The following is a 27,632-nucleotide window of genomic DNA, read 5'->3' on the forward strand; positions in this document are numbered from 1 at the left end:
TCACTGGAGGGACTTATTATTCCGAGTGGGGCCTGAGAATCATTTTGTTTAACAAGAGCCTCAGGTGATTTGGGGAATGCTGTCTTCTAATCAGTAAATTTGGGAAATGCTGCCTCAGGCTGTGTCTGTTGGAAATCAATAGCCAATTTCAGTACCTGAAGACGCTGCCTTGCTTACTCCCACCTTCTGTATCGCCAAAGGGAGTCACTTATATTCATTAGCAAGTGAGAGTAACACCACCTGGCCACTGCACAATTCTGGAGTGAGTTAGTCATTAGAATTTAGGAGAAAGGTAGAATCATGTCTCTACAGAGCCTTAAATCGATCAGATTTTGGTTTTGCTTTTTTTTTTTTTCTCCTTCAATTTCCAAGCTCACCTTACCTTTTATGTTCTCCCCACACTTTGTCCTTATGTCCCCATGAGCACTTTTCACATTGTATCCTAGTTATTTCCTGCATGTCTCTCTCATGGGCCCTCAGCTCACCCCCAGACCCATTCATACGTGACTCCCCCGAACATGTGCACACTACGGTCTGAGGCCCTGGGGGCAAACACAGGCTCCACTCACTTGAATATGCTCACCGGAGCGAAGTATCAGACACTCAGTTGATATCGGCTGTGTGGTGGATGGATGGGCCAGGACCAGCTCTTCTCCCTCCCAGGTGGTAGAACGGGGTGGACCTGTAGACTTCCCAGAAGGTGTGCACCAAGGTGCTAACCTGTGAGAGGCAAAATAGAGTAATCGTTAATATTCAGGGTTTGTAACGCCAGCTGCTTTTACTAGCTATGCGTCCTTAGGCAAACCACTTGGCCATTCTCAGTCTCCACTTCTTTACCTTTAACCTGGAAATAATATTTACCTCACGTGTGAGAGTTACTTAACCATGTGCTTGGTCCTTTGCAGCTCTATTGATTGCTTATTAGTATTTACTTGGTGTGGAGGACTCCAGTAAAGAAAAAAAAAAAAGGATTTCCATTACATATCCCACCAGTTAGAGATTCTTTTTCAGGAGTAAGCTCCAGGAAAGGCTAGTGATGGTACCTTAGTGGGAGTTACTTCAATCAGCTGATCAGACTTTTTTTTTTTCCTTTTGACACTTAGTTGAGATCAAGGAGAATGGGAAATTTGATGGTAGAAGTGGGGACAGGAAAAGAGGAAAGTAGGGGCGACTGGGTGGCTCAGTCGGTGAAGCGTCCGACTTCAGCTCAGGTCATGATCTCACAGTTTGTGAGTTCGAGCCCTGCGTCGGGCTCTGTGCTGATAGCTCAGAGCCTGGAGGCCACTTCAGATTCTGTGTCTCCCTCTCTTTGCCCCTCCCCCGCTTGCCCTCGGTCTCTCTCTCTCTCTCTCTCTCTCAAATAAATAAATAAATAAATAAATAAATAAATATTTTTAAAAAAGAGAGAGGAAAGCAGAACAGGGTGGCACAGGGGAAGCCAGGGGAGACCTTGAGGGCTTTGGCCTCCAGGGGCTAAAGAAGCAGGGTACCAAAAATCCTGCCAGGTGTGTGCTTTCACTACCCCCCTATAGCAGGGCAGGCAATGACCTCCATCCCAATGCCCTGTCTGCCTCTGCTAGCTGTGCCACCCTGGGGGAAGTGCTGACCCTCTCCCAGCTTTCGTCCCTTTCTCTGTGGTAAAAACAGTAGCAGTCTCTCATAGGATTACAAGTGGCAATAGAGGCCATGTATGTAGAGTGCTTTGCAGAATCAAGACTTAGTAAGCATTCAAGAAATGTTAGCTATTTGTACTAATACAGGTTATGTCAGAGACCACTGACTCTTTCAGAATAGTCCCTGCTCCTACAGAATTAAGGAACAGTAATTCAATTTCCTATCAAGTAAGCATATCATTTGTCTCCCAAAAGCTTTAAGGGCACATACAGTAAAGAACAAATTCAGTTTTCAGAATCTAAAGCTTCAAAGGTATAGACATTCCCAGAATGGGTCATGTTGGTCAGTGACTCGTGCAGAGTAAGTTCTCAATAAATGTTAGATTGTATTAACAATGTTAGGATCTCATAATGACCTCTAGTCATTTTATTTAAGAATGCCTTGCTCCTCAGTTATCACATAAGTTCTTCAAGGACAAGGCCTGAAGTACATTTTTAAGACTTCTTAAAACACAAAGCAAATCCTCCTTCTACGAACTAAGGGGCCTCACAACTACTTGCTTCATGAATGAATGAATGAACAAATGAACAAATACCCAGCAAGCACTGGAGTTTGCTATTATTCTAACTATCCTCTCTCACCTACATTTTCACCCCCAACTCACAGACACAGGCATTCACAATTTTGCAAAAAAAAAAAAAAAAAAAAAAGTAGGCTTTACCCAATTTAAGACATAAATTGCATAGTAGACTTATGTTAAAATGAGACTTAGTATACAAAATTCAACTTCTGCAAGAAGCTTTTACAGTATACAACCATCCAGTGGACTGAGAAAACCGTCCTTTATTCTCCTGGCTCCCTTAAATCACTGTGTTATTATGACTATACAGCTCCCTTTTGATGAGTTTCTCATTCTCAGAATTCCTATAAATTCATATTAGGCCTTATTTATATAGAGCCAAATGGTTGAACTATAAGAAAGTAAATCCACAACCTAATGAACAAAAATAACAACTTCATCACTAGTTTGAACTTTTCATTGTTGCTTTTAAACAAAATATCCTTGGTGAAGGCTTCTCAAAATAGAGTCTGGAGAAGACCAAATACAGGGCTAACATCGGGTGCTGAAAAGAAATAAATCTAAGGGGAAAGAAGTGATTAAGGAAGAGAGACTTTCACAACCTTTCTTTAGTGGAATAAATCAGAAATGAACAGTAAAGTGACTTGGCCACGTAACATGAATCTTGGATGAGAAAAACTAACCAGAGGAACAACACCATCTTCACACACTCTCATTTGGACAATACCTGTTTTTTCCCTTGAGAAGCTACTTCAGAGGTTAGTGTACCTATTTTTCAATCCCCTTTCTCTTAGAGAGCCACTGGGCCTGCCCAGAAGGGATATCATGAGCACCCAGCTACAGCCAGGGGCACAAAGCTTCACAGGTTTCCCCTTGAGAAGCATGGTCCCCAAGGGCAGAGGCCCCAAGACAAATGCCTCAGGGCCCAAGAATGGAGTTTATGGGCACTGTGAAAGTAACAGTCTCCCTGAACATGTCTGGTTTGATTCGCTTATGTAAAAAGTTTTAAAATAAAATAGAAATATGCTAGGATACCAATTAAATTACCTAAGTTCCTGGCACTCTGTAAGCATGACCAGGAGGAAGTTTGGGAGCTTAGAACACACATGTAAATGCGTGAGGCCAGGACCATCCTCACTGGTGCTGTGAGTTATAGAATCAGCACCCCTTTCTGATGCCCTGGACCCATTGTTCCCCCACCTCCTGGTGACTGAAACCAGGGCATCCAAGCCAGGTACATTGGCACAGACTTACTTCACACAGGTTCTTACAGATACTGTTCTAGAATGCTTCCAAGCTTTAAAACCAGAAGCCAGACAGATTTTTCATTTTAGAGGTAAGTGTCATGAAAAACGTGTCCCCAGCCTGTTTCCTGGGTACATGGTAAGCTCTCCACTGTGAGGAGGGCTTCAGAAAGGCAGTCTTGGCACAATGCACACATCTGGCTATCACCCAAGCTCTTCTCACTACCAGCTGGGCATCTATGGGCATACCACTTAACCACGAGGAGCTTTAGTTGCCTCCTGAGTTTGAACTAGATCAGTAATTCTCAAATCTTGGTGTATTTGGAGGGAGTGGGGGAGAGGGCCAGAGGGAGTATTTAAAAATGAAAATTCATGGGGGTGCCTGGGTGGCTCAGTCGGTTGAGTGTCCGACTTCGGCTCAGGTCATGATCTCAAGGTTCGTGGGTTCGAGTCCCGCATCAGGCCCTGTGCTGACCGCTTGCTCACAGACTGGAGCCTGTTTCAGATTCTGTGTCTCCCTCTCTCTCCGCCCCTCCCCCACTCGTGCTCTGTCTCCATCTCGAAAATAAACATTAAAAAAAATTTTTTTTAATGAAAATTCATGGGCTCCAGATTCAGAGATTCTGACTTAGTAGACCTAAGGAAGGGTTCAGAAATCTGTATCTTTAAGAAGCACCCCACTGTGGACCACACTTTCAGAAACACTGGACTAATTCCAGCACTAATTTTCTAACATTCTGTGAATCTGTCCTTTCTTGGGTGACCGATCATCTTGAGCAGCCTGGAACTCCTCAGTGTCTGACTCCCCTTGGCACAATGGTACCAGCCAGAGGGAGGGCATGTCAGCACGTGCAGGCTAGCCTAGGGAAGGCAACAGACTTGACTGGGTTGTCGGGGGGAAACATTAACATCCTTGTCTCTGATGCTCAGGTAACAGGTGGAGTCTGGACTTTCAGCCGAATTTGCTGTGATGTTTTCGTCACCCTGGATGTCATGATGTGTACAGCCAGCATCCTGAACCTCTGCGCCATCAGCATCGACAGGTAGAGCTTGGATTCCCCTTCTACCAGGTCTAGGCTGCCAGGTGGTGTGGGAAACCAGCCTGGGAAAGCTGCTTCTGCTATATTTGAGGCCCAGGCTTTGCACTTGAGGACACTGGGGTCACTGTCAAGTAGAACTTACCACTTAGGACATCTCTCTCGTTTTCTTGTAAACTAATGTTTGCAGAAGAGAAGAAACCCCTGTGGCAGGAGAAAAATAATTATCCTATAGCTTTCCTAGCCTTTCCTTCTTCCTAGACCCCTAAAGAGGATTCTGGTTTTGCCTTCCCACCATCCTCTGGGGTTTTTGTGATTTCTAATTGGGAGAAAAGGGAGAGCAGGACACAGACAAAAAAGGTGAGCTGACAAGACTTTGGAGGAAAAATTTCCCATTATTATGTTGTTTGTTTTTGATGAAGAGGTAAGAGAAAGAGGCAAAGAGAGAGGAGAGAGAAATGCTTGGGAGTATTTGCAAGGAGGGAGAGAAGAGAGAAGTGTATGGGGAGAAAGGCGATTTTAGGCATTATGGCTACGATCTATTTATTTCCTTCGTGGAGTTTAAGGAAAACAAGGAAACAGTGATGTTTTTAGAATTGCTTTCTGGTTGGTGGAGTGGATTTCTGTGATTGTGAGTCACCTCGGTGCATGTCCCAGCTAAGCAGCCTCGCTTTCCCTACCGAAGAGTGCCCAGCCCTCGCCCTAGGAGCCTCTGTTCCTCACTTCTCCTCTCCTTTTGTTTCCTCTCCTCTTTCCCTTTTCCCCTGCCTGGGCCTTGGACTTGCTCATGGCTCCCATGGACATCTCCAGGCCCACAGGGGCCCTGGGGAAAGGAGCTTGCTCTCCAGCCCACTAGCCTCTGTTGCCGCGCAAGAGCCTCCAACCTTCCCTTCTCTGAGTCACCTCCCACCTCCCTCCTCTTCCATCCTTTCTCTCTCCTATACTCTTTCTCCCAGCAAAACCATCCACTCACTCCCAAACAAACTCTGCCAATCACTGAGAATCTACCATACTGGACTAAGGCTTTAACGTGCACTAACTCACTTCATCTTCACAACTCAGCTGCTATTATTATCTTCATTTCTGGGCTTCTGAATGGAATTAAGGAATTTGCCTAAAGTCACACCCCTAGTACAGAGCAGTGCCAGAATTTGAATTCATGTCTGACTCCAAGTTCATAATCTTAGGCTTTGTGCTAAGCCTCCTCAAATCGCCAGCTACACCCCTAATACTTCCCCTGAGTTTCAAACCGCATTACCACCTAGATACCTCACTGGCTCCTTCAAGGCAACACGTTAAAAGCCAAACCATCAAACCATCAAAGAACCAAAACCATCTTAATCTGATCATCCCTTATTGGCAACATCATTGCCTTACAATCTCAGTTTTGTTCGACTCCTCTCTCTTCTTCATCTCCCACATCTAAGCACTCAAGGCTTACAGACTCCATTTTTGCCATTTTCCCCCAAATTTGCCCCTATCTTTCCTTTCTTACTATGCCTGCTTATTTTAGGTTCCTATGACCTCTCCCCCAGTCTTTTGCCACAGCCTCCTGACTGGTCCTGCACACCACTCTCAGAATTACTCTCCCCAGAAGTAAAGTCCAAACATCCATTACCCTACTCACAACCCTTGGCCTGTGGAATAAATGTTAAAACTACCTTCACAGCCTAGGATTCAAAGTTTTCTACAATATGGCCTCCGGCTATCTTTTCAATTTCATCACTTTCTGGGTTGCCCTGCCTAAGTTCCTCTCTTGCTTCAAGGTCTACCACACTTGTCAATTTCTACAAACTTGATTCAGTTACCCCTGAACTCTCATAGCGCTTTTTCTGTAACTATGCTAGAGGATCTAAAGCATGTCCTTCTCATTTCCCTGTGTTGGACATTTGCACCACCCAGGGTTGTGCCCTCCCTATCAACACCCTAAACTCCCTTTCACAGGCTGAAATGGGAATCTTGAACAGGGACCGAAGAATGGATGTGAAAACCCCTCCCTGTAGTGATACTGCAGGCCAACCAGTCAACTGGATAGTCTTTTGTCTTTATCCTTTGATTGGCTATTCACCTGAGAAGGAAAATTAAAGAAGATGTCCATACAGCTGGGACTCCCACCATTAAAGAAAGTAATTCAAAATCAAGGGAGATAGTTGCATAATTCTATAAATGTACCCCAAAACATTGAATGGTACACATTGAATTATGTGGCATGCGACTTATATCTTGATAAAGCTGTTTTAAAATGAAGGGATAGTTGGGGATTTTATAATATTTTTAGGTCTCTGAGAACAGAACCCTTCTAAGTCTTTTGTGTGATTTCTGGCCATTTAGTACCTAAATATATAATTTACATAAGTAGCAGGCTGCATCTAGTTTGCTATATCATCACCTCCACTTCCCCAAACTCTTATACTAGTCCTAGTTCCTTATCACTGTGAGTCTCCCTGCTGCGCCTATTACAGACCTTGAACAAAGAATATTAAACCAAACTGAGCGGTCTTTGTCTGAGGGTAGCCAACATTTATAGCACAAATGTGTACCTTCAGAAAGAACATGAGAGAGTGGGTGAAGAGCAGAGCAGGGAGCTTCTTAGAAGAGGCTCTGGGGCAGCCCCCTCCTTGCCTCTTGGCTCCTGACCCTACTCTCCACCCTCTTAAGAGTGTGCCTACACACTCCATCCACACACATTCACAAGCATGGGGCTGGCAGGTGAGGTTGTGCAGGTTGTGCCCTGCACAAGCGTTTGGGAACTGAATTCAACCAGTGTTTCTTTGCAAATCTTGAGTCGGCCAGGAGAGGGGGCCTTTTCCTAGCCTGCACAAGAGCACCATTGCACTGGCAGCAGCCACGCTTGACAGACACTTCTACTTTTCACCACTTTCACAACCAAAAGGATAAACCTTGAATTGGCTCTGTCCCATAGGGGACAACTCCCAGAAGGCGTTGCCCTCACTACCTGAAATCTGAGGAACAAGTCATGCCTTAGACTCCAACAGAGAAGGATGCTTTCTTCTTGGCTGGTACATCTACATGAACCATTCCTCACCAAATCTCAAGATGGAGGCTCCTCTCTATTCCAGGAATGAAAACAGGCCTTGGAAAAGCTGTCTCCATCATCCTTCATGGCAGTGTGCAGTACACAGCATTAAATTCTGTTCATGTGATGCCAAATCACTGGTCAATTCATTAAAAATGCAGTCATTCATGCAGACCTTTGGTCTTCACACAATGCTAGTCACCAGTCTGACAAACTTGACCAAATGGATTCAGCATTTTTTGGCCATGAAGCCCTGCTATGTAATAACAGGGTAGTAAGTGATAGGAAAGAAAAGGAAATGATAAAAAGGGGTTTTGAAAGCAAGTAATACTATTGTCATTAGATTCTCAGGCATAACCCTGGATGCTTGGATTAATGCTGCCTTTTCTCCTTTAAAAAGCACAAACCCCTACTTCCCCCCCCCCCCACCCCTCCTTGGCTCCTTGCCTCCCCAGGGGACCAGCCCCCTCCTACAGCATCCTGGGTCAGAACTGACTCTGGGAGAGGGCTGAGAAAGTGTCAGAGGAGGAGGACACGTTCTGAGTGGTGAGAATTAGAGTCCTCCGCTAGGGGCCCAGGAATAATGCAACCAAATTCATTCACCAGGGAGTTCTTTAAGTGGCTCTCAAATGGCACCCATCACACAGGCAAGCCTCCGCGTCTTTGCAGCAAGCACAATAGGTACCAGATGAGTCACAGGCACCTTGGATTTTTAGTTTGCATCTAAATAAGTACTTTATATTTGCAAAGGGCTTTCCAGTCATTTGCAAAAAGCTTTCTCCTTCAACAATTTCAGGAGGGGAGTCCACAGAACTAAAGATTTATTGAGCCCCCTGTCTGACCAAATAAAAGGTGGTGAAAAGCAGCCCTCACAGAGCTCTGGGGCTCATTAAACCCAGGCAGGGAGTTAGACTCAGGCCCTCCCACCCAGACCAGTCTCTTTCCTCCCCCACTCTGCACGCCAGCTTCCTGAGGAGGCACCTTCATCAGTGCCCCCACACATACCTCCTGCCTTAGGACGGGGCTTCAGGTGGAGGTCACGTTCTGCCAGGATCCTGAGAGCTTCAGCAGAGTGAGGAGCCTACAAAGCCCAGTCACAGAACTGGGAGTCAGAAGGGGCATCGTAGTTTAACTCCTTTGTGCAGAAATGTTACATGCTTGTAGGGGCTCCCGCAGCCTCTTCGGTCTGGGACTAGAACTGGGGCCTCCTGACTCCCCCATCAGTACTCTATTATAATGAGCCACCCCTTCACTGGTGGAAGTAGGGTTGGGACATCAAGAGCAAAGCTTCTGGCCATGCTGCCTCTGGCAGCCCACTGCAACTTGGAGTAAAAGAGGCATATCTCCTATGTCTTCAGTGCCCTGGCTGCTCCGTGCTAATCTCAAATAGCTACCACTTGTGCAGAATGTACTGTGTGCCACGCTAAAAGCTTTTCATTATTGCTAACCGTCACAACACCCCAGCGAGACAGGTGTATTATCCCCACTTTACAAGTGAACAGTCTGAGGCTAGACTGTGTAGTCTGGTCACACCACACAGCTGGTAGATGCAGGAGTAAGGATGCAGTCACACACTTTCTTCTATAGCACACTGCCCTGCGCAGAGGCACCTAGCCACACTCTGGGCCCCTTAGCTCCGGGGCCTTACTGCCTGGCTACAAATCCTGGCCCTACCACCTAATAGCAATGTGGCCACCGGCCAGTCAGTTACCCTCTCTGGGCCTCTGTTCCCTTATCTGTTTAGTGGAGATCATAGTAACACAGTTATTACAAGAATCAAATGAGTTAATATTTGTAAAGCACTTCAAACAGTTGCCTAGCACATAGAAAGTGTTATATATATTTGTTTGATAAATAATGTTCCCTTTAATGTTCCCAGGAACAAGGGGAAGATACCCGTAAACTCATCCATATGAATGATCACAGATCCTTTGGGCTAGCACAATACTATGACAATAATAATAATAATAATAATAATAATAATGGGGCTTTTTAAATGTTGAATAGGTACCAGGCATTGTGCTAAAAGACTTCACAGAGATAAACTCCTTTAGTGTTCATAACTGCCCTATCGGGCGGAATCACTATCCCCAATGTACACATAAGGAAATTGTATCTCCGAGAAGCCAAATTCTGGCCCGTGGCCACACAGTTAAGTGGAAGAACTGGGATTCAGACGCTTATCAGTCTGTTTCCGACCACCACGGACTTAACCACCTTACACACTGCCAGTGCTCCAGCCACGCCGGAAAGAGCCCGGTGAACTAGGCGCTCAAACAGGAGGAGGCGAGGAAACGAGGTGGCGCGCAGAGTCGTCCTGGAACAGCTCGGTGAGCGCAGCGGCCGCACTTAGAGACAGCCCAGGCCCGCCAACAGCTCGCGTCTACATCCAGCCCTGCCCTCGCTGCCGGCGGTCACCTGCGGCCGATTCGGGAGGAGACCAGCTGTGGAGCAGCCTACCCGGGTGGGAATTCTGGGCCGCCGCAGGCCTCCGAGAACTTGCAGAGCCGAGCCTTCCCCGCCCCCCTGCCTCCCCACGGGGTCCGGAACGCCACCAGGTGAGCCGTGAACTTCTCACCCTGCCGCGCTGGCAGTTCTCGCTGCATTATGGTGCCCTCCGATGGCTAGTTCCGGAACAGCACCTTTGTCTCGGTCACCCGCAACAGGCTTCCTGGCGGAAAACCCTGCAGGCGAACTTGGGGGCCTCGTTTATTCCAGAAGTTTAATCGTGTTTAAAAAATAATACCCCCCCCCCCAAAAAGTAACATAACAGTGGTAAATGTAGCGTCGTCTCTCACTTCTTAACCGTTACAAGAATTTCTGACGGAAATTTTCCTTGGTGCAGACTTCAAACTTGTCTAATTGTAAGACACACTTGCTTGTTCAAAATGCACATTTAGGGTGTCTGGGTGACCCAGTCGGTTAAGCCTTGGACTCTTGATCTTAGCTTAGGTCTTTATCTCACGGTCTTGAGTTCAAGCCCCGGATAGGCCCCACGATAGGTAGGGGTGCATTTAAAAACGCGCATTTCTGGGTTCCACTCTGGAAGTACTTAATTAAATTAGCCTGGGGCCTGGGAATCTGTATTTTAACAGGAGCGCTGTCCCACCGCACCCCTGCCCGTAATTAATAGAATCAAACTAATTGGGGAAAATTCTGGGAATCCCACGTGCTCTCGAATAGAATGCCGCCTTTCCTGAGGAAGCCCTTTTCCCCACAAGGCCTCAGAGACTTGACAGTGCCCTTGAGAGGAAGTGACGCACACCAGAGAGACACTGGCCTCAGCGGTGGGAGACCTGGCTCTTCCACGACCAGCTGTGGGATCTTGGGTTCATCATGTAACCTCTCTATGTCTCTGATTCCTCCTCTAGAAAATGGAACCAGCATTCCCCACACTTCTTGAATTAACAGGAGCTTCCAAGGAGTTGCTGAACATTGAAGCATACCTAGGAAAATGCTCAGCGGCATGCCTGGAGCCAGCTCCTAATAGCTGGCAAGAGCTGAAAGGGCAACATTTTAAGAATTTTGAACCAGTTAGTAAACCTTTGGTGTGGCTTGAAATGGGCAAAGGTGGGAGTACTTCCACCATGGAAATTGACAAATGGTACAAATTAGGGCTGTTTCCACCTGGAGAGCCAGGCTCTTTTTTATCAAAAGACATTATGTAAATAGAAGGCCCCAGGACCAACTGCTGGTCTAGAGAGGAGGAAGTTGGTCACACCTCTCCTACCCAGCTCCCAACAGCTGTTTTCAAGGCTCAGTCTTTCTTCCAAGGTGCCTCAGGGATCACTGCTGAGGGCCAGACATATTTGACTCAAAGCCCCAGCCCACTGCCCTGAGTCCAAAGCCCTGAGGAGAGCAAGAAGCCTAGAGGAACACGAGGTACTACAGGCCTGCTCCCTGATCACCAAGTTAGGGATTCCAGGCAGGATTTATAATGTCTGTGTATCAGAAGAGGGGAACTGAGTTCCTACAGGCCTCCCTTGGGGTTGATGGTGGGATCGTAATTTGAACTTATTAAATAAGGACCTCTATTTCTCCTTCTTGAGAAAGGAGCCACTTCTGTCACATATCATGGTACCAAGGCCAAGTCCTGCAGAGTCTGCCTCCATTTCAGCCCTCAGAGCTGACTCTCAAGCTGCTCTTGTGGGAATGCAAATGTAACACATGAACTCCAAGGCCAGGTGCACCAGGGGCTGATGATTTAGGCAGGCTGGCACAGAGAGGAGGAGATTTTGTGCCCCACCCCCTCCCGCCCAGGGGCTGTTCTCCCCTTCCTTGAGACACACAAGGGAGCTAAGGAGGATCCTACCCTGAATCTGGCCTCTATGTTCCCTGGACACTGAGAACACAAAGAAAACTTAAGCCTCTATGGACACAGAAATGCACACTGGATTCCTTGAGCCTGACTAGAATTAGAATTGTCCTCTCATGTGGAAGGCCTTCAGAATCCACAAGGTAATCAATCAACAGCTTCTTCCTACTTTACTTGCTTTGTGCAAGGACCTATGAAGAATACCAAGGCTATAAAATGATTTGGCCATCAAGTAACAAATCATTTGGGAGCTATCTCTCTCCAACCCTGAGGCAGGCACTTGTCTGGTCTCATTAGTGAACTTGCCCAATCCCTTTTAAGGCTGATTAAGCCAGGCCCACCCAGGATAATCTCTCTTTTGAATAACTCAGTCTATTGATTAGTAATCCAATCACAGCAGTGACATCATGTCCTATTCTCAAGTTCAGTCTACATTCAACTTTGGGGATTGTACAGGGCAGAAATTCTGCCTTTCTCAGTTTCCAGCTGGGGGGTCAGGGATGGGGAGGACATGATTAAATTTCCTTTTAGTACCTGACAGCAGAGACTTGCAGGAGGCTGTGGCCATCACAGAAAGCAGCTGGTAGGAAAGAGATGCATGGATAAATGGGGAAGACATCATAGTAAGCAAATGTATAAGACCTGCTATGTTTCTGCTAAGTAGCTGGAAGTGTGTGAGAGGAGTTGCCACAGAAAAGACGATGTCCAATAACACAAAGAACTGTGTATTAACCATGCAAGAGCCTTTGCTATAGACTGAATGTCTATGTCTCCCCCAAATTCGTATGTTGTAATCCTAACCCCCAAAGTGATGGTATTAGGAAATGAGGCCTTTGGTGATGATTAGGTCATGAGGGTAAAGCCCTCAGAAATGAGATTAATGCCGTTAGAAAAGAGACCCCAGATCACTCCTTTGCCCCTTCAGCCACGTGAGGACACAGTGAAAAAATAGCCATCAATGAACAAGGAAATGGGCTCTCACCAGACAATGAATCTGCCAGTGCCTTGATCTCGGACTTCTCAGCCTTCTGACCTGTGAAAAATAAATGTTTGTTGTTTAAGCCACTCAGTCTATGCTATTTTTGTTATGGCAGCCTGAATGGACTAAGAGAGCATGAAAACTGGATTTTCAAATAAGCCTTCACTAGATATTACTCATCTCTATTTTTTTAAAATGTCTGCCACTTGAAATAGTTGTCACTATGAGGGTCGGAATTTATATTAGGATACAAGCAGGGGTGAACAGCCTCTTGGGGCACAGTTCTAGCATTACCTGAAAAACTGTGGGAGAAAGTAAAGGCACGCAGACCAGTACCCAGAGTCTAGGGTTAGGGTACATGAATACAAGGCTCAGGTATGCTGGTCCTCAACCACCACTGGCAAACAAGCTTTCCAGCTGCCCAGTCTGTTGCTTTACTCACTTTTTTCTTCTTTCTCCCTTTCCCTGCTCAGTGGGTTCATCTCTGTTATCTCAGCCTTTCTGCATTTTTACTCAAATCACCTTTCTCTCTTCCTCCAACCAAACTGTTTCTCTCCTGCCACATGTATCACCCACATTAGTTCTCTACGAGCCTCTGTCAACTTGTCTTTTGAACAATTCCCCCATCCCTTCTCATCATGTTTACCCTCTCTCCCCTTCTGTTCACAGGTACACTGCAGTGGCCATGCCAGTCCACTACCAACATGGCACAGGACAGAGCTCCTGTCGGCGTGTGGCCCTCATGATTACAGCCGTGTGGGTACTAGCCTTTGCCGTGTCTTGCCCTCTCCTCTTTGGCTTCAACACCACAGGTAAAAATGATGGTCCCTCTTACAACACCCATGTGATTCATAGCACGCCTGAGTGGCTATCAGTGGTACTTAGCCTGGAAATTTCTGACCCTGATCAGCATACTTTGTAATCAAATAAGGATACCATAGGCTGCAATGTTTTGGATTTTGATTAAAGCATAAAGCAAAATCTCATCACTTACTGGCACATGAAGTTCTGCCCGAGTTAGTGAAAACTCTAGCACATCCTTATTTTGAAAGAAATGATATTGTATTCATTTGAAGCAATGTGCCAGTTAACAAATTAAGCTATTTAGTAATTCAGGTGAAGTTTGCTAATGAAAAAATGACAATTCATAATGGGCTTACAATGCAAAATAATGCTATAAAAGCCCTCAAACAGGATCTATATTTCTAATTTTTCACTGAATAAAAATCATTTCTGGCATTTGAGAGCTAGTATAGATCCCTAAATTATTTGAGAGGATATTCCTATATCTTAATATACAAAAATTCTGGCCATGATGGTTGGCACATGGTACATCTTCTATTGGATGGACGGATGGATGGATGGATGGATGGATGGATGGATGGATGGACGGACATGTGGATTAACCATGTGAATATCTGAGATGTTTGGTTTTTAGATGTAAGACCCTGATCCAAATCTGTACCTCATAGGGGTCAGTCTTCTTTCGCTGTTCCATGTCCATCTTTCAGCCTCAGGAATTTCATGTGTTGAATGAAAACTATTAGCATATATAGTAAAGTTACAGGTATTGATAATAAATACTGAGTATTTGCTAAAAGAGAACTAATTGAGTCATGTTTTAGTGTTCATCTGGAATTTTTATTTTGTCCATTTGGATTGATTTAAGTCCTACTATCTTCTAAGATCATTAATTTCTGGTATATATGTACAAATCACATAGCTGTGTATTTATATATATACAGATATTATATGTAACACATTGCATATAATTACAGGCAAATCCTAATTTATAAATAGTCATCAAAGAGTCATTTGCTGACCAATAATTTGAAAGTCAAAACAGGGCACCTGGGTGGCTCAGTTGGTTAAGCGTCCAATTCTTGATTTCAGCTCAGGTCATGATCTCATGGTTCATAAGATCAAGCCCCGTATCAGGCTCTATGCTGACAACATGGAGTCTGCTTGAGATTCTCTCTCTCTCTGTCTCTCTCTCTTTCAAAATAAATACGTAAACATTTTTTAAAAATTAAAAAAAATAAAATAAAAGTCAAAACACATTTAGGAAAACAGAGGCTCTGGAATTAGAAAAACCTACATTCAAACTTCAATTCTACTACTTACCAGCTGTGTCTCCTTGAACAATCTACCTAACTTTTCTAAGTTTTCATATTGATAAATTTGGGATACACTGAAGCATAAACTTGAGCAAATTGAAATATATAGACTGAGTCTATATACTCAGTCAGAAAGTTACCAGCATTTATTTGTATATATGGCCTCTTGCAAATAAACCTAGTAACTTCATTTCTAAAATTGCATGCTGTGTTTGAACTCTTTAGAATACATATATGACATATTAATGTATGTATCACACATCTTTACTTACTGCTCTTCAGGGCTGTAATAAAACCATGTATATCTTTGTATGTGATTCAGGAGATTTTTCAAAGCAAATTTCAGCTCTATATAATGTTCACTTTCATCACTGACTTTAGACTCTGACACTACATGTGATATAATTCCACTCTCCTTCCTTCATAGAGCTTTTCTTTTTATGATTAAGTCAAGAATAAATTGGAATAACATACATAGACCTGCCAAACACACACTGCATGCTCAAGGTCAGGCTTCTTTCTCTGCTTCATTAAAGGTTAAGCAGCTGAATCATCCAACAAATATTTGCCTAGTTAACTCAAGGTGTTCCTAAAATACGATGTTACTATCATGTTTGCATTACTCTTTACCATTAGTTACTTTGTTGTTTTCACTGAATGACACTTTATACACACAAACATGGTTGTGGACACACATTTACTCCCCAAAGCAACATTCCCTAACCCAACTCTAAGAGGCTGCCTGGCATTAAAATACTATTTTTGAGGGGCGCCTGGGTGGCTCAGTTGGTTAAGCATCCAACTTTGGCTCAGGTCATGATCTTGCAGTTTGTGGGTTCAAGCCCCACGTGGGGTTCTGTGCTGACAGCTCAGAGCCTGGATCCTGCTTCGGATTCTCTATCTGCCTCTCCCCTGCTCATGCTCTGTCTCTCTCTGTCTCTCAAGAATAAATAAATGTTAAAAAAAAATTAATAAATAAAATGCTATTTTTGAGGAGTGTTAAATGTGCTTTTTGGGTTAGTCTGATAACTAAACCACCCTCTATAACCTACTTTCTACACAAAAATACATTATTCTAAGTTGGAATTTGTAGTATGGGATCTCACAACCACTGCTAGACGAAGGCACTGCTTGCCCCTGGCCAGCAGCAAATCCCCACCACCATTCACTCGGGTGAGTGGTTCCTCTTACTCATTCATGGGGGCTGGCGGGGGCTGTTTTACTCACTCCCACAGATACACACACCCTAGTAACAGTTAAAACAGTCTCAAGCTCTGACGTTAGACAGAGTTCCCAGTTAATGACTACATCTAAAGTGCAGAAGAATGATGAGCTAATTGGTGGTGTTGTCACCAGTGAGATCATTATTATTCCAGAAACAAAATTCAGAAAAATCTTTCCAAAAGGATTTTCAAATATAGAATTAAGAAGGCAGAAAATGCCCATGACTTAACACGTACACTCTCACTTCCGTCTCATCTCTTTCAATCTCTCTCACTTTTTTTTAAGTACATGATTTATTCTATTGCAAATTTTTTTTTAAGTTTCTTTTTTTAATTTATTTTTGTTTTAGTAATCTCTATACCCAACGTGGGGCTCAAACTCACCAACCCAAGATCAGGAGTCACATGCCCTTCTGACTGATCCAGCCAGGCGCCCTGCTCTCTCTTACTTTTAAGTTTATTAATAAGACAATAGTCAGCCCTCCACTTATTCATGTATCACATCCAAGCTTCAGGTTCATTGTAAGGGCCCAATGGATATGAGCTAATGCTATTGTTGTTATTATTGTGTATTAGAAAAGGTTTCTATACATCAAAATTTAACTATGCATCTGCTCCAAAGAAAATCTAAGCACTAGTAGTTCTGCTGGTGGACATAGAGACCAGTCACCTCATCCTAGAGCACAGTTCAGGGAATTAGTGAGCAGAACTCAAAGGGAGGAAGCCCAGCCGTCCTTCTCTGCCTCAGCCTGACCTTCACAGTACAGTTTCATTATTGTGATGGATGTGGGTTCCTCTAGCACCTCTTCCATCTATAAGGAAGTTCCCAAGTTCATTCGAAAGCCCAATATAAATGACTTCTCTCGGCCATTTTTTCTACTCACCCTGTGAAAAGTAGAGGAGAAAAGGGCAGGATACTGCCAATGACACCTGATATTGGAAGTGGCTGGATTTTCACTAAGAAGTGCAACACAAAAGAACTTTCTGGCAAAGCTATTTTTTTAATGTTTATTTATTTTTGAAAGAGAGAGACAGAACATGTGTGAGAGAGGGGCAGAGAGAAGGGAGACACAGAAGCTGAAGCAGGCTTTAGGCTCTGAGCTGTCAGCACAGAGCCTGATGCTAGGCTCAAGCCCACGAACTGTGAGATCATGACCTGAGCTGTAGTCGGATGCTCAACTGACTGAGCCACCCAGGTGCCCCTGGCAGAGCTCTTTTTAATGAAATAGGCTGCTATATGAGATTGTGAATTGTCAGACAACACAAGGCAGAAAAAAGTTGAACATCAGTTTCTTCCATCTTGGAGTTGTCCTCATTGTACGAGAAAAGAGCAACATGCATTTCTGGATAAGAAATAAGGCAGGATCTTGGGTTGCAGAGAGTCCCAAGGTTGGGGGTCCTGGCTCACTAGAGTTGCCCCAGCTCCCCACCGAGACCCAGCAGTCTAGCTGAAATTTCCATCATTGACAGCAGTGGAGCAGAGAGTGGTGGCTCTAGAGGAAACTCTAAAAATCTCTGAATGGGCAGCACAATCCCTTCATTTCACAGATAAAAATAGTGGTCTTAAATTTCCTTTGAAACAAGGAAATGGAGGACTGCTATCTAGATTTGAGCAGCAGAACACCTCATCTGGCTTTCAGAACACGGGAGCTTGTGGGATCCCAGTTGAGAAACCCAAAACTAAAAGAATAATAGACTCATCCTAAATTCAGATGCATCAGGCTCTTCTGTCTTTGGAAACAAGCTGAAGACAAAGCCTTCAAATAGCTTTAAGTTTATGACCTGTCAAGGCAACCTGCTTCCAGCCCTGCCCTTCACACCTCTGTGGGACTCAGGTTCCCAGGCTAGCTCACAAAAGCCTCTTTGACCACTTAGTAGGGCTACTTAGTGTTTTTATCACCCAGCATGGTGCCTAGAACATAGTAGGTGCTCCATATACTTTTTTTGAAATAGGAAGTTGGTGAGTGCTTATCATCCTTTCCTCCTTAAATGTTGAAATTATTTGGGGTAAATATCGTCAATCACATTATGAGGCTTTCCCCTCTATGCTCCAGCCAATGACTGCTTCTGTGCTCCTGCAAAATGCTCATTTGTTTGCTTTGCTCATATATTCATCATTCTTGGATTCACCCAATAGTTATTGTACCAACAGCACAGTACTATTTCAATGAAATAATTGAGACAAAGCACCTCATCTCCTGGGGGAGAGGACTCACTGTCCTCACCACCTCATCTGGGACTCAGCAGAGAGAAGCTTCCAGAATTGCTGCCCCACTGACAAGACATACACTCAGGCCAGACCCAAAGGGAGTTGGGGCAGGGCTCCACTCACTGATCACCATAGTGTCACTCTGCCCACTGACAGGCTTCACAGGACTTCAAGCATGGAGAAATTGTGGGAGAGGTCTCAAAGCCTAATCTAGGGACAGGCAGCAGTTTACCCAGATAGGAAAGGACAGGATGACAGTGCAGGCTCAGTGATGGTATACTGAAGGTCTTCAGGGGTCAGTGATTCTGAAATAGCTCTGTGTTTTCTCTTTGCTCTTTCTCATGCATATGCTTTCAATATTTTTAATGAGAAAAATTCTTGCCCATGGTAAAACATAAGGTGTAAGGGAATATATATACACATACATATATGTAGGTCTCCCTTCTACCCTAGATTGGTAGCTGCCCTGTGACCCTCCCTAGAAGCAAACACTAGTAATCTTAAAGACAATGCTTGAAACAAGTATGTAGACACACACATGTGTGTGTCCATGTGTGGGTATATCCATTTTTCAACAAATAGAAGCATACTTATACCCACTTTTTCTCCTGGCTTTTAAGAGCCTCTGCATATGAGGTAGGATGTGAACTGAGACATGATGAGGGGGGGGGGCGGGCTGGGAAGCCCTGCTTCCCAAAGCTCTGTGTAGATTAGATGGTGGAGACGCCACACAAGATATGAGACCATATTGTACACTCCCCACTGATCTCTCCTACTTGGCAAACTGCCTTGCTTTCTCCTTTTCTCTCACTCACAGGAGACCCCACCGTCTGCTCCATCTCCAACCCTGATTTTGTCATCTACTCTTCAGTGGTGTCCTTCTACCTGCCCTTTGGAGTGACGGTCCTTGTCTATGCCAGGATCTATGTGGTGTTGAGACAGAGGAGACGGAAACGGATCCTCACTCGACAGAACAGTCAGTGCATCAGTGTCAGACCTAGCTTCCCACAACAAGTAAGCACCCTGGAGGGACAGAGGAGAAGCAGTCCCCACCCTGGTGCCTCCAGCCTTGTGTCCAGCAGGACATGCTTTTGCCATACTGCCCCTCAGGAGACACACATCTGACACCCACCTTCTAATCCGCTGGGATTAGCTATGCTTTAGAGTAGGAAATTAAATCAAAAAGTGCACTGCTAGTTTTCCTTGGAGCTCAAATTGCTTGGCAATATTAGAGGATGGTTTCTGGACTTCTCCTTTCCATCAAAATTTTTCATTGCTCCCAAATGGCCAGAAGTTCAAATGTCACACAGGATTTGCAGTCTTAGTGTGCAGTTGTCCCACGCACCACTGGTAGGTCCCCAGGACTGACTTTTTAGCAGACACCTTATTCTAAGAATCACTGGGGTCCACGGAAACCTCTTTTCCTTACTAGATCTGCCCCTGTGTCAAGATGCTGCCCAGCTTGTGAAATGGAAAACTGATGATGTGTTTTATGGGGCCTTTCAAGGCCCTGACAAGGAGAGCTACCTCAGCACTGATCTTCCATTTGCTTGAGCTATAAAGCCTACTTATCCCAGTGTCTGGCACAAGATGTACTTGAAGCATAAATGGATGGATACCAGTCACTTGCAATCTGCTAAAGAAGGGGTAGCAGGAATATTATACGGCCTCTGCCTTCATGGAGTTTAGAATCCAGACAAGCAAATAAAGCACACCTCCCTCCACTCAAAGTTAACTAACAGCCCCAAACTGGATGCGATGTTTATGAACTGAGATGAAGACAATTAAGCACCAAAATAGAAGTGCTGTGGAGGTTATGAGAAAAGAGAGGTCAATATGCTTAGGAAAGGGCTTCATAAACAGAGTAAGAACTGAATTTGATCTTGAAGGCAGGTCCAATTTGGATGTTTAGATTAACCTATAATGACCTGAGTGAGAGTCAGTCTCTCAAAGTTGAAATTCCAAGACTTGGGTAGAACAAGAATATTGGTCCCCATGAAATAAGAGGTAAGGACCTGAGACTGAGGATAGGAACATATTATATTTCAAACATTGGCATCTATATGGCTCAACCATGTAGAACTTAACCTACAGCTTTTTCTCCTTCAACCTACCCTAGTCTTCCTGTCTGAGGCTGCACCCCATTCGGCAGTTTTCAATAAGGGACAGATTTCCATCAGATGCCACGGGGCAAATGGTAAGTAAGCCATGGCTTTGATTATAGGAGAAGAATAGGATACCTTTTCTCAAGATGCTGACTTAACTTGCTTCCACTTCTACCCCAGAATGGACTGGCCCCAATCCCTTACTTGTTAATAAATATGAGATCCTGATTTGAGCTCCAGAATAGGAATCTCCAAATGATATTCAGAAAGCATATCACTATGGAGATAGATCCCAATGACTAGAGCCACTGACTCTTGGCGTGGTGTGAGGATGTCATCCAGAGTCACCTGCCTAGAGGGAACAGGGTATCAATGAAGCATACATGGGCAGAGCCAAAAAAGCAGAGAAGAGATGCTAATGTGAGACTTTCAAGTGTTCTGTTTCCCACTGTATATGGGGGAAAACCAAGACAATTTTGTGGTCACCCTTATCCTTGACCTTTTACTTCAATCCAGCCCTGCCTTCCCAAGTAAGCTGAGTACAGAATGGAGCTGTTAAATAGAAGATCAATATTCCTCTCCCTGAACTCCAAGTAAACATTAGGAATAAAATTTCAAAACCTCATAATGATGAAGGTCTGAGCTTTGTCCAATCTCTGTATAGTTAATTAACCACTTTTTACACATGCCTGGTATAGCAGATAGAGATTCTTGCTGTAAATAATTTTTTAAAAATAGGCAAGAATTTTAAAGTTGCCTATAGCAGATCTAAGGTCTGAGGAGACTCTAAGGCCAAAAGGAAGAAAAGCAGTAACTTCTAAAGAGAGAATGGAGAGCCAAGAGGCTGGCATTGCCAGGAGTATGGAGAAACAGGTCCTGTCCTACCACCTGGGAGTGGAGGGCTCTGTCAGCCAGACCCAGAGGAATCCAGTGTTTCTTCATGCCAGTCATGATGGTAGTGATGAGCATTTGCAGAGAGCTGAAAAATACACTCACCAATATATATGCTTGAAAGGATCACTTTGCTTCTTCAGAACTGAGTTTCCACATCTGTAAAATAGAGACAAATTATACTAGATCAATGTTCTCAAACCTGAGATTTCATAATACTCAAGAATTTGTCCCCAGTCCTTTAGTTTCAGAAGTAATGCATTTGGAGTTAAATATTGTCACTTTTAGATTACTAGATGCCAGCACAATCATAATATTGGTTATAAATGGCCATTCAGATAAAAACACAATATGCCTAGGGCACCTGGGTGGCTCAGTCAGTTGAGCATCAAACTCTTGATTTCGACTCAGGTCAGGATCCCAGGGTCATGGAATTGAGCCCTGGGTTGGGCCCCATGCTGAGCGTGGAGTCTCCTTAAGATTCTCTCTCTCCCCCTCTGCCCTTCTCCCCCACTTGTGCTCTCTCTATATATATAAAATAAATTTTAAAAATTAAAAAAACACAATATGTTTATATGAATTATTTTAAAACCCCATCAAAAAATTTTAAATTATGTTATACTAGAATCCCTATGAACACCTCTATGGAGCAGAGTTTTAAAAACACTGTATCATATTAAAGGCCTATTGCATTCATTCATTCAGCAATGTTTCTGAGTGTGTACAGTGCACTAGCACTGTGATTCCTTGAACTAAGGAGAAAGTAGTGAGCATTCTTGGTTGCTAACACTGACTAACATACAGAAAAAGGAATTTACTAGAAGGATACCAAAGTAGCTCAGACAATGAAGAATAACTTCAGATGATGCTGTTCATGCCTAAGAAAGAATCTGGTTGGAATACCTAGGACACTGGACACTGACTGCCACAGTATGCTAGACATATTCTTTTCTTTTTTAAATGTTTTTATTTATATTTGAGAGAGAGAGAGACAGAACAAGTGGGGAGGGGCAGAGAGAGATGGAGACACAGAATCTGAAGCAGGCTCCAAGCTCTGAGCTGTCAGCACAGAGCCTGATGCAGGGCTCGAACTCATGAACCATGAGATCATGACCTGAGCCAGTCGGATGCTTAACCGACTGAGCCACCCAGGTGCCCCAACTGCTAGACATATTCTAAAGTCTCCCTGCTTCACAAGCTCCAATTCAAGGTCTTAGGTACGATTCTCTAATTTGCTGGGCTTGGTTTATGTGCCAGAGTTCTAGATGACCAGTGAGGATGCGGGGAGAGTAAATATATGGCTTTTATGGCTTCAATAATGGGAGCTGAGGGGTCCTGCCTACTACTCAAGATTGACAGAGTCTGATTCTTCAAGCATAGAAACAAGTTCAGATGTTGAGCACATACATCCCCTCCAAATACCAGAAACATCCAAATAGCTGCAGTTTTTTACTCTCAGGGTCTACTCATCCTAAACCTTTTTTTTCCCCAATTTCTTTTCTGTTTTACAAATGAGGCTCAGAGGTATTTAATTAACTTGCCCAAGGATATATCTGATAAGTAGGAAAGCTGAGATGAAAATCCTGGGTTTGTTTCTTTCTTTTCTTTCTTTTCTTTCTTTTCTTTCTTTTCTTTCTTTCTTTCTTTCTTTCTTTCTTTCTTTCTTTCTTTCTACTTTTTATTGTGGAAAATTTCAAAAATAAAAAAGTAGAAAGACAAATATAACAAATCCTTCAGTAGCCATCAGCCAGCTTCAACAGTTATCAACTCATGGCCAGTCTTGTTTCATCTACACTCCCACCTATACTCATCCATGCCTACTGGATTCTTACAAAGCAAATCCCAAGTATCATAACATTTAAGCCAAAAATATTTCTGTAAGACTCTCTAAGGGATACAGACTATTTTATAAACATGTAACCACAAGACATCACACTAAGCAAATCAATAACTCCTTAATATCAAATCAATAACTCCTTAATATCACTAAATATCCAATCAGTGTTCACATTACCCCCATTGTTTTGTAAATTTTTCGTAGTTGGTTTATTTGAATCAAAATTCAAATAAGACCCATACTTTGCAACTGGTAAATGTTACTGTTGTTTTTGTCGCAATTTATTTGTTGGAGAAAAAGAAAACTGAGTCATTTATCTTACAGACTTCCCCACATTCCAGATTTTATGATTTACATCTTAGTAGTGTCATTTAATGTGTTCCTCTGTATATCCAGGTCATTCTAGCTCAAAAAGGCCAGGCTATAACCCTATATGACCCTCCTAAGGGGATTATTGTGATTCTCAAATGTTCTATATCTGATGGGTGTTTTTTAGTTGTAAAGTCAGAAGCAGATTTCACATACCATAACTTTTCGTGATCCCACTACTTTCAGATGTAGGTTTCACAACATGATGGTTTCCTCTAACTTTTTTGCATCCTCTTTCCTTTTCAGGAACATTCAGAAGGTAAACAGTGTCCCCAGGAGTCTCAGGACCCTCTCTTGTCCCACCTGCAGCCACTATCCCCTGGCCGGGCACACCTGGAGCTGAAGCGCTACTACAGCATCTGCCAAGATACTGCCTTGGGGCAACCAGGCTTCCAAGAAGCAGGAGGAGAGTTGAAAAGGGAGGGGAGGACTCAGAACTCCCTCAGCCCCACCATGGCACCCAAGCTCAGCTTAGAGGTTCGAAAACTCAGTAACGGCAGGTTGTCAACATCTCTAAAGTTGGGGCCCTTGCAATCCCGCGGAGTGCCACTTCGGGAGAAAAAGGCAACCCAGATGTTGGCCATTGTGCTTGGTGAGTTTGGGTCATGTTGCATTGAGTTGCGTTGGATTTGGTTGGGTTAGGTTGAGTTGGTGGAGCTGACCGGGGGTACTAAGGAACCGCATTCATCAGAAGTTGGAAATTCAATAGCTGTAATATTTATAAATGTTTGCAATACAACTGAGGAGGGGTTATGTATAAATGTTAACTCCAGTGAAAATTCAAAAGACCTAGGCTGAAATTTACGAAACATGAAATTTAACAAGTGGCCTAGTAGAGCTGCATTTAGCTATTGGGTTTGTTGCCCATCACGTGGAGTTGTAATGGATAAATCAAATAATAAAGAAGATAACAATTCAATAAAAATTTCTGTCATGTATTGGATATTTAATAAATGCTTACTTGTATTCTAAATTATTAAGTGAAAAAAATAGGGATGTAAAAAACTTCAGTCATATGGTGCAATAACATCTAGATTATTTTAAATACAGAGAAAAAAATACGAAAATTAATTTACCAAGATGTCAAAAGTGATTGTCTTTGAGTGGTGGATGGTTATTTTCCTTCTTTCACATTTCTGTATTTACCAAGTTTCCTGTTATGAATAAAATCAGGGTTAGTCATTATAGGAGAAAAATAGAGGATTTATTTAAATTAAGAAAAAAATCAGTAAGTCACAGGTACCATATAGAGTTAGTGAAGGCAATTTATTCTGTTCATTGTCACTGACAAACCTCACTTTTTCATATCTTAGGGACTTTGTGAGAACATCTAGATGTAATCTCAACATCAGGAACTGTCAGTCATGTCTTTAAGGTCTTCTTCCCTATCAGTGCCTAGGATCAGGTCTTGCACAGCTAGACATTAAATAAACATTTGAATTGAATTGAGAAGTAGAAAAGACTGGTAAAGAGCTACCTAAATAGCAAACTAGAAAACTGATTTAGGAACAAAGGCCTGAGATGAATCAAAGATGTAAGCATGTAGTTTTCTCACCACCCCCGCCAAAAAAGTGGCTAATCACACCTACTTCATAGGGTTGGTATACAAATAAACGGGTATGTAAAATTCCAGCATAGCCGCTGGCAGATAACAAACAACCATGAGTCATTTTCATTGTTATAACAGAAAGAGTGAGCAAACCCCTTACCCAATTTCTCTCTTCCTTTGTAACCCAGGGACCTTCATTGTCTGCTGGCTGCCCTTCTTTTTGACCCACGTTCTCAATACCCACTGCCAAGTCTGCCATGTGTCCCCAGAGCTTTACAGCGCCACCACGTGGCTGGGCTACGTGAACAGTGCCCTCAACCCTGTGATCTATACCACCTTCAATGTTGAGTTCCGTAAAGCTTTCCTCAAGATCCTGTCTTGCTGAAGGAGAGGAGAACATACTCGCTGTGGCCACCTTTAGCTACCAGGCCACTGGGCAACTGGCCAGGGCCTGCTGAGAAAGACTGTGCTATGTTCTCTGGCATGGGGTAGGAAGATTCCTGGAGCCAGGACATCCCTGAGTAGCAGGTGTAACCAACTGCTTCTTCCTAAACAGAATGTTCTACCTCCCCAGCTAAAACTCTGACTTCATCCTGTAAATCTTCAAGTGCTTGGGAGGTCCCTGAATGATAAGCAATAATTCAGAGAGAAGCTGATAAAACGTGACTCGACTCTACACACACACACACACACACACACACACACACACACACACCAAATTGTCATCCGAGGCATGATTCATCACAGTGAAGGAAAAATGAACAGATCTCATAATTGTCAACTCGCCAGGGGTCCTTGAAATCTCAGCCAGTAAACCATCTTGCAAAACAGCCAGTCTCTCTTCCTTCGAGCCTATAATTAAACTATCAGGCTGACCCTGTACTTTTGTGGGCCAACACCCTTTTGGTCATTCCTTTGGTTCATTGTATCCTGAACTATAAGGACAAGGCCAGTGCTTCTACCTCTCTGTAGAATCTGGCTGCATTTGGTGAGGAAAATTCCTCGCCCTGAGGAAGACATTGTCCCACATTGGGACATGGGCTTCCTTTCAAACCTTGTTACCCCTGTATTGTACCTCTAGCTAAGAAGACCCTTTGACTCCATTCCCATAATCCCAGAGACTCAACCTCAGAGTAATTCAGGATGAGGTTGTTAAGTGGAAAAGGAATGATGGCTCCCACTGTAGTATCACTTTAAACCATGCAGTTCATAACATGCCTCAGATATGCTTTTCATAATGCTATAAACTTTTTATTCCCAGGCATCATCTCCTGCTTAACAGAGACCAAATACTTTCAGACCCTAAACCCAGTAAGTCCTAAGTGTCTACAAAGTGCCGGTCACCTCCCAGGCTCTGGATATATGACAATGAATAAAACAGCTCCTGCCCTCAAGGATCCCACCACCTGCTCCTATGTTTGTTCATTTGTGAGCATGGAAGAGACTCCCCTAGACTGCCAGTAGACCTCAGAACTGAGGGCACCAGGCATGTAGCTGTCCAAAGACAGCACACAGACAGTCTTTATAAAGGCCTAGTGCAGAATCTGAACGTGACCACTCCAACAACTGAAATTAAAGGCATTATAAAAATAATGTGTTGATGTCATTCAAAATTGCATTTAGAAGGAACTTGAATATTCTCACCACTACCTGTTCACCTACAGAAGCTATTTCTTATTGACTACAGAATCAAGATACAATTTACAGATAATTTATGAAGTGTTATCATATCGAACTTCAATAAATTTACTGTTAAGAGCTGTTAGTGCACAGGCATGACAGATGTCCACAGCAATCCTGGTAATATTTTACTTTTTTTTTATTAGAAGTTTATTTATTTATTTTGAAAGAGACAGAGAGAAAGAGAGCATGCATAAACGGTGGGGGGTCAGAGAGAAAGAGAATCCCAAGCAGGCTCCCTGATGTCAGCACGGAGCCCGACGCAGGGCTGGAACCCATGAACCGTGAGATCATAACCTGAGCTGAAATGAAGAGTCGGACACTTAATGGACTAAGCCACCCAGGTGTCCCAGTGCTGGTAAAGCTTTAAAGTGCACAAGAACTTTACAAAGAATCCAAGGCTTCCTTCGCCCAATCTCTATTCCTCTAACCCTTAAGTGTATAAGAAGGAAATATATATCCCCAGTGACTTAGTTATCTGTTACTCCTGAATGCTTTTAATGCCAGCATTTTTAACATGTTGTTGTGTATATCAGTATTTATATTTTAACTCAGTGGAAAAATTTTGTGTGCCCACTAGTTCTTGTACCTTATACCATCTAGCTCGGTAGGTTTATGGTGCAAGCAGAACTGGGGACTGAGACAGTTACATATCTGAAGAAGTAAAAGTACATGATTCCTAGATTTTCTCATGCACAATAAACAGAAAACAAGTAGGATAGTGGGTTAAAATTAATAAAATTCCATGTCAAAATTAGAGTACTAAAAATAAAAACATAGGCCACATCAGCACTAATATATTTATGAGGAAGAATGAATAGCAAATATTGTGTATCCTTCCTTACA

General features: G+C 43.5%; 1 protein-coding gene and 1 long non-coding RNA gene across 3 annotated transcripts in view; one reads left to right on the forward strand and one right to left on the reverse strand.

Annotated features, from left to right (window-relative positions):
* The window catches only part of DRD3 (dopamine receptor D3), a 33,049-nt gene extending 7,558 nt beyond the window's left edge, over nucleotides 1-25,491 (forward strand). Inside the window, exons 2-7 of one of the 2 annotated variants that reach the window (XM_047874552.1) lie at nucleotides 4,369-4,481; nucleotides 13,476-13,618; nucleotides 19,173-19,369; nucleotides 23,867-24,002; nucleotides 24,102-24,149; nucleotides 25,295-25,491. In XM_047874552.1, coding sequence (XP_047730508.1) covers nucleotides 4,369-4,481; nucleotides 13,476-13,618; nucleotides 19,173-19,369; nucleotides 23,867-24,002; nucleotides 24,102-24,149; nucleotides 25,295-25,491 — 834 coding nt within the window. Of the gene's footprint in view, nucleotides 1-4,368; nucleotides 4,482-13,475; nucleotides 13,619-19,172; nucleotides 19,370-23,866; nucleotides 24,150-25,294 lie in introns of both variants that reach the window. The other variant, XM_047874551.1, reaches the window with a different exon arrangement.
* LOC125174778 (uncharacterized) lies at nucleotides 576-24,712 on the reverse strand. The gene is made up of 4 exons (XR_007155556.1): nucleotides 24,634-24,712; nucleotides 21,457-21,510; nucleotides 12,810-12,860; nucleotides 576-720 (listed from the first exon to the last, which is right to left on the reverse strand). It is a non-coding gene; the product is annotated as an uncharacterized LOC125174778 (long non-coding RNA).
* Nucleotides 25,492-27,632: the final 2,141 nt, after the last annotated feature.

This window comes from Prionailurus viverrinus, chromosome C2 (assembly GCF_022837055.1).
Source record: "Prionailurus viverrinus isolate Anna chromosome C2, UM_Priviv_1.0, whole genome shotgun sequence".
Taxonomy (NCBI): Eukaryota; Metazoa; Chordata; class Mammalia; order Carnivora; family Felidae; genus Prionailurus; species Prionailurus viverrinus.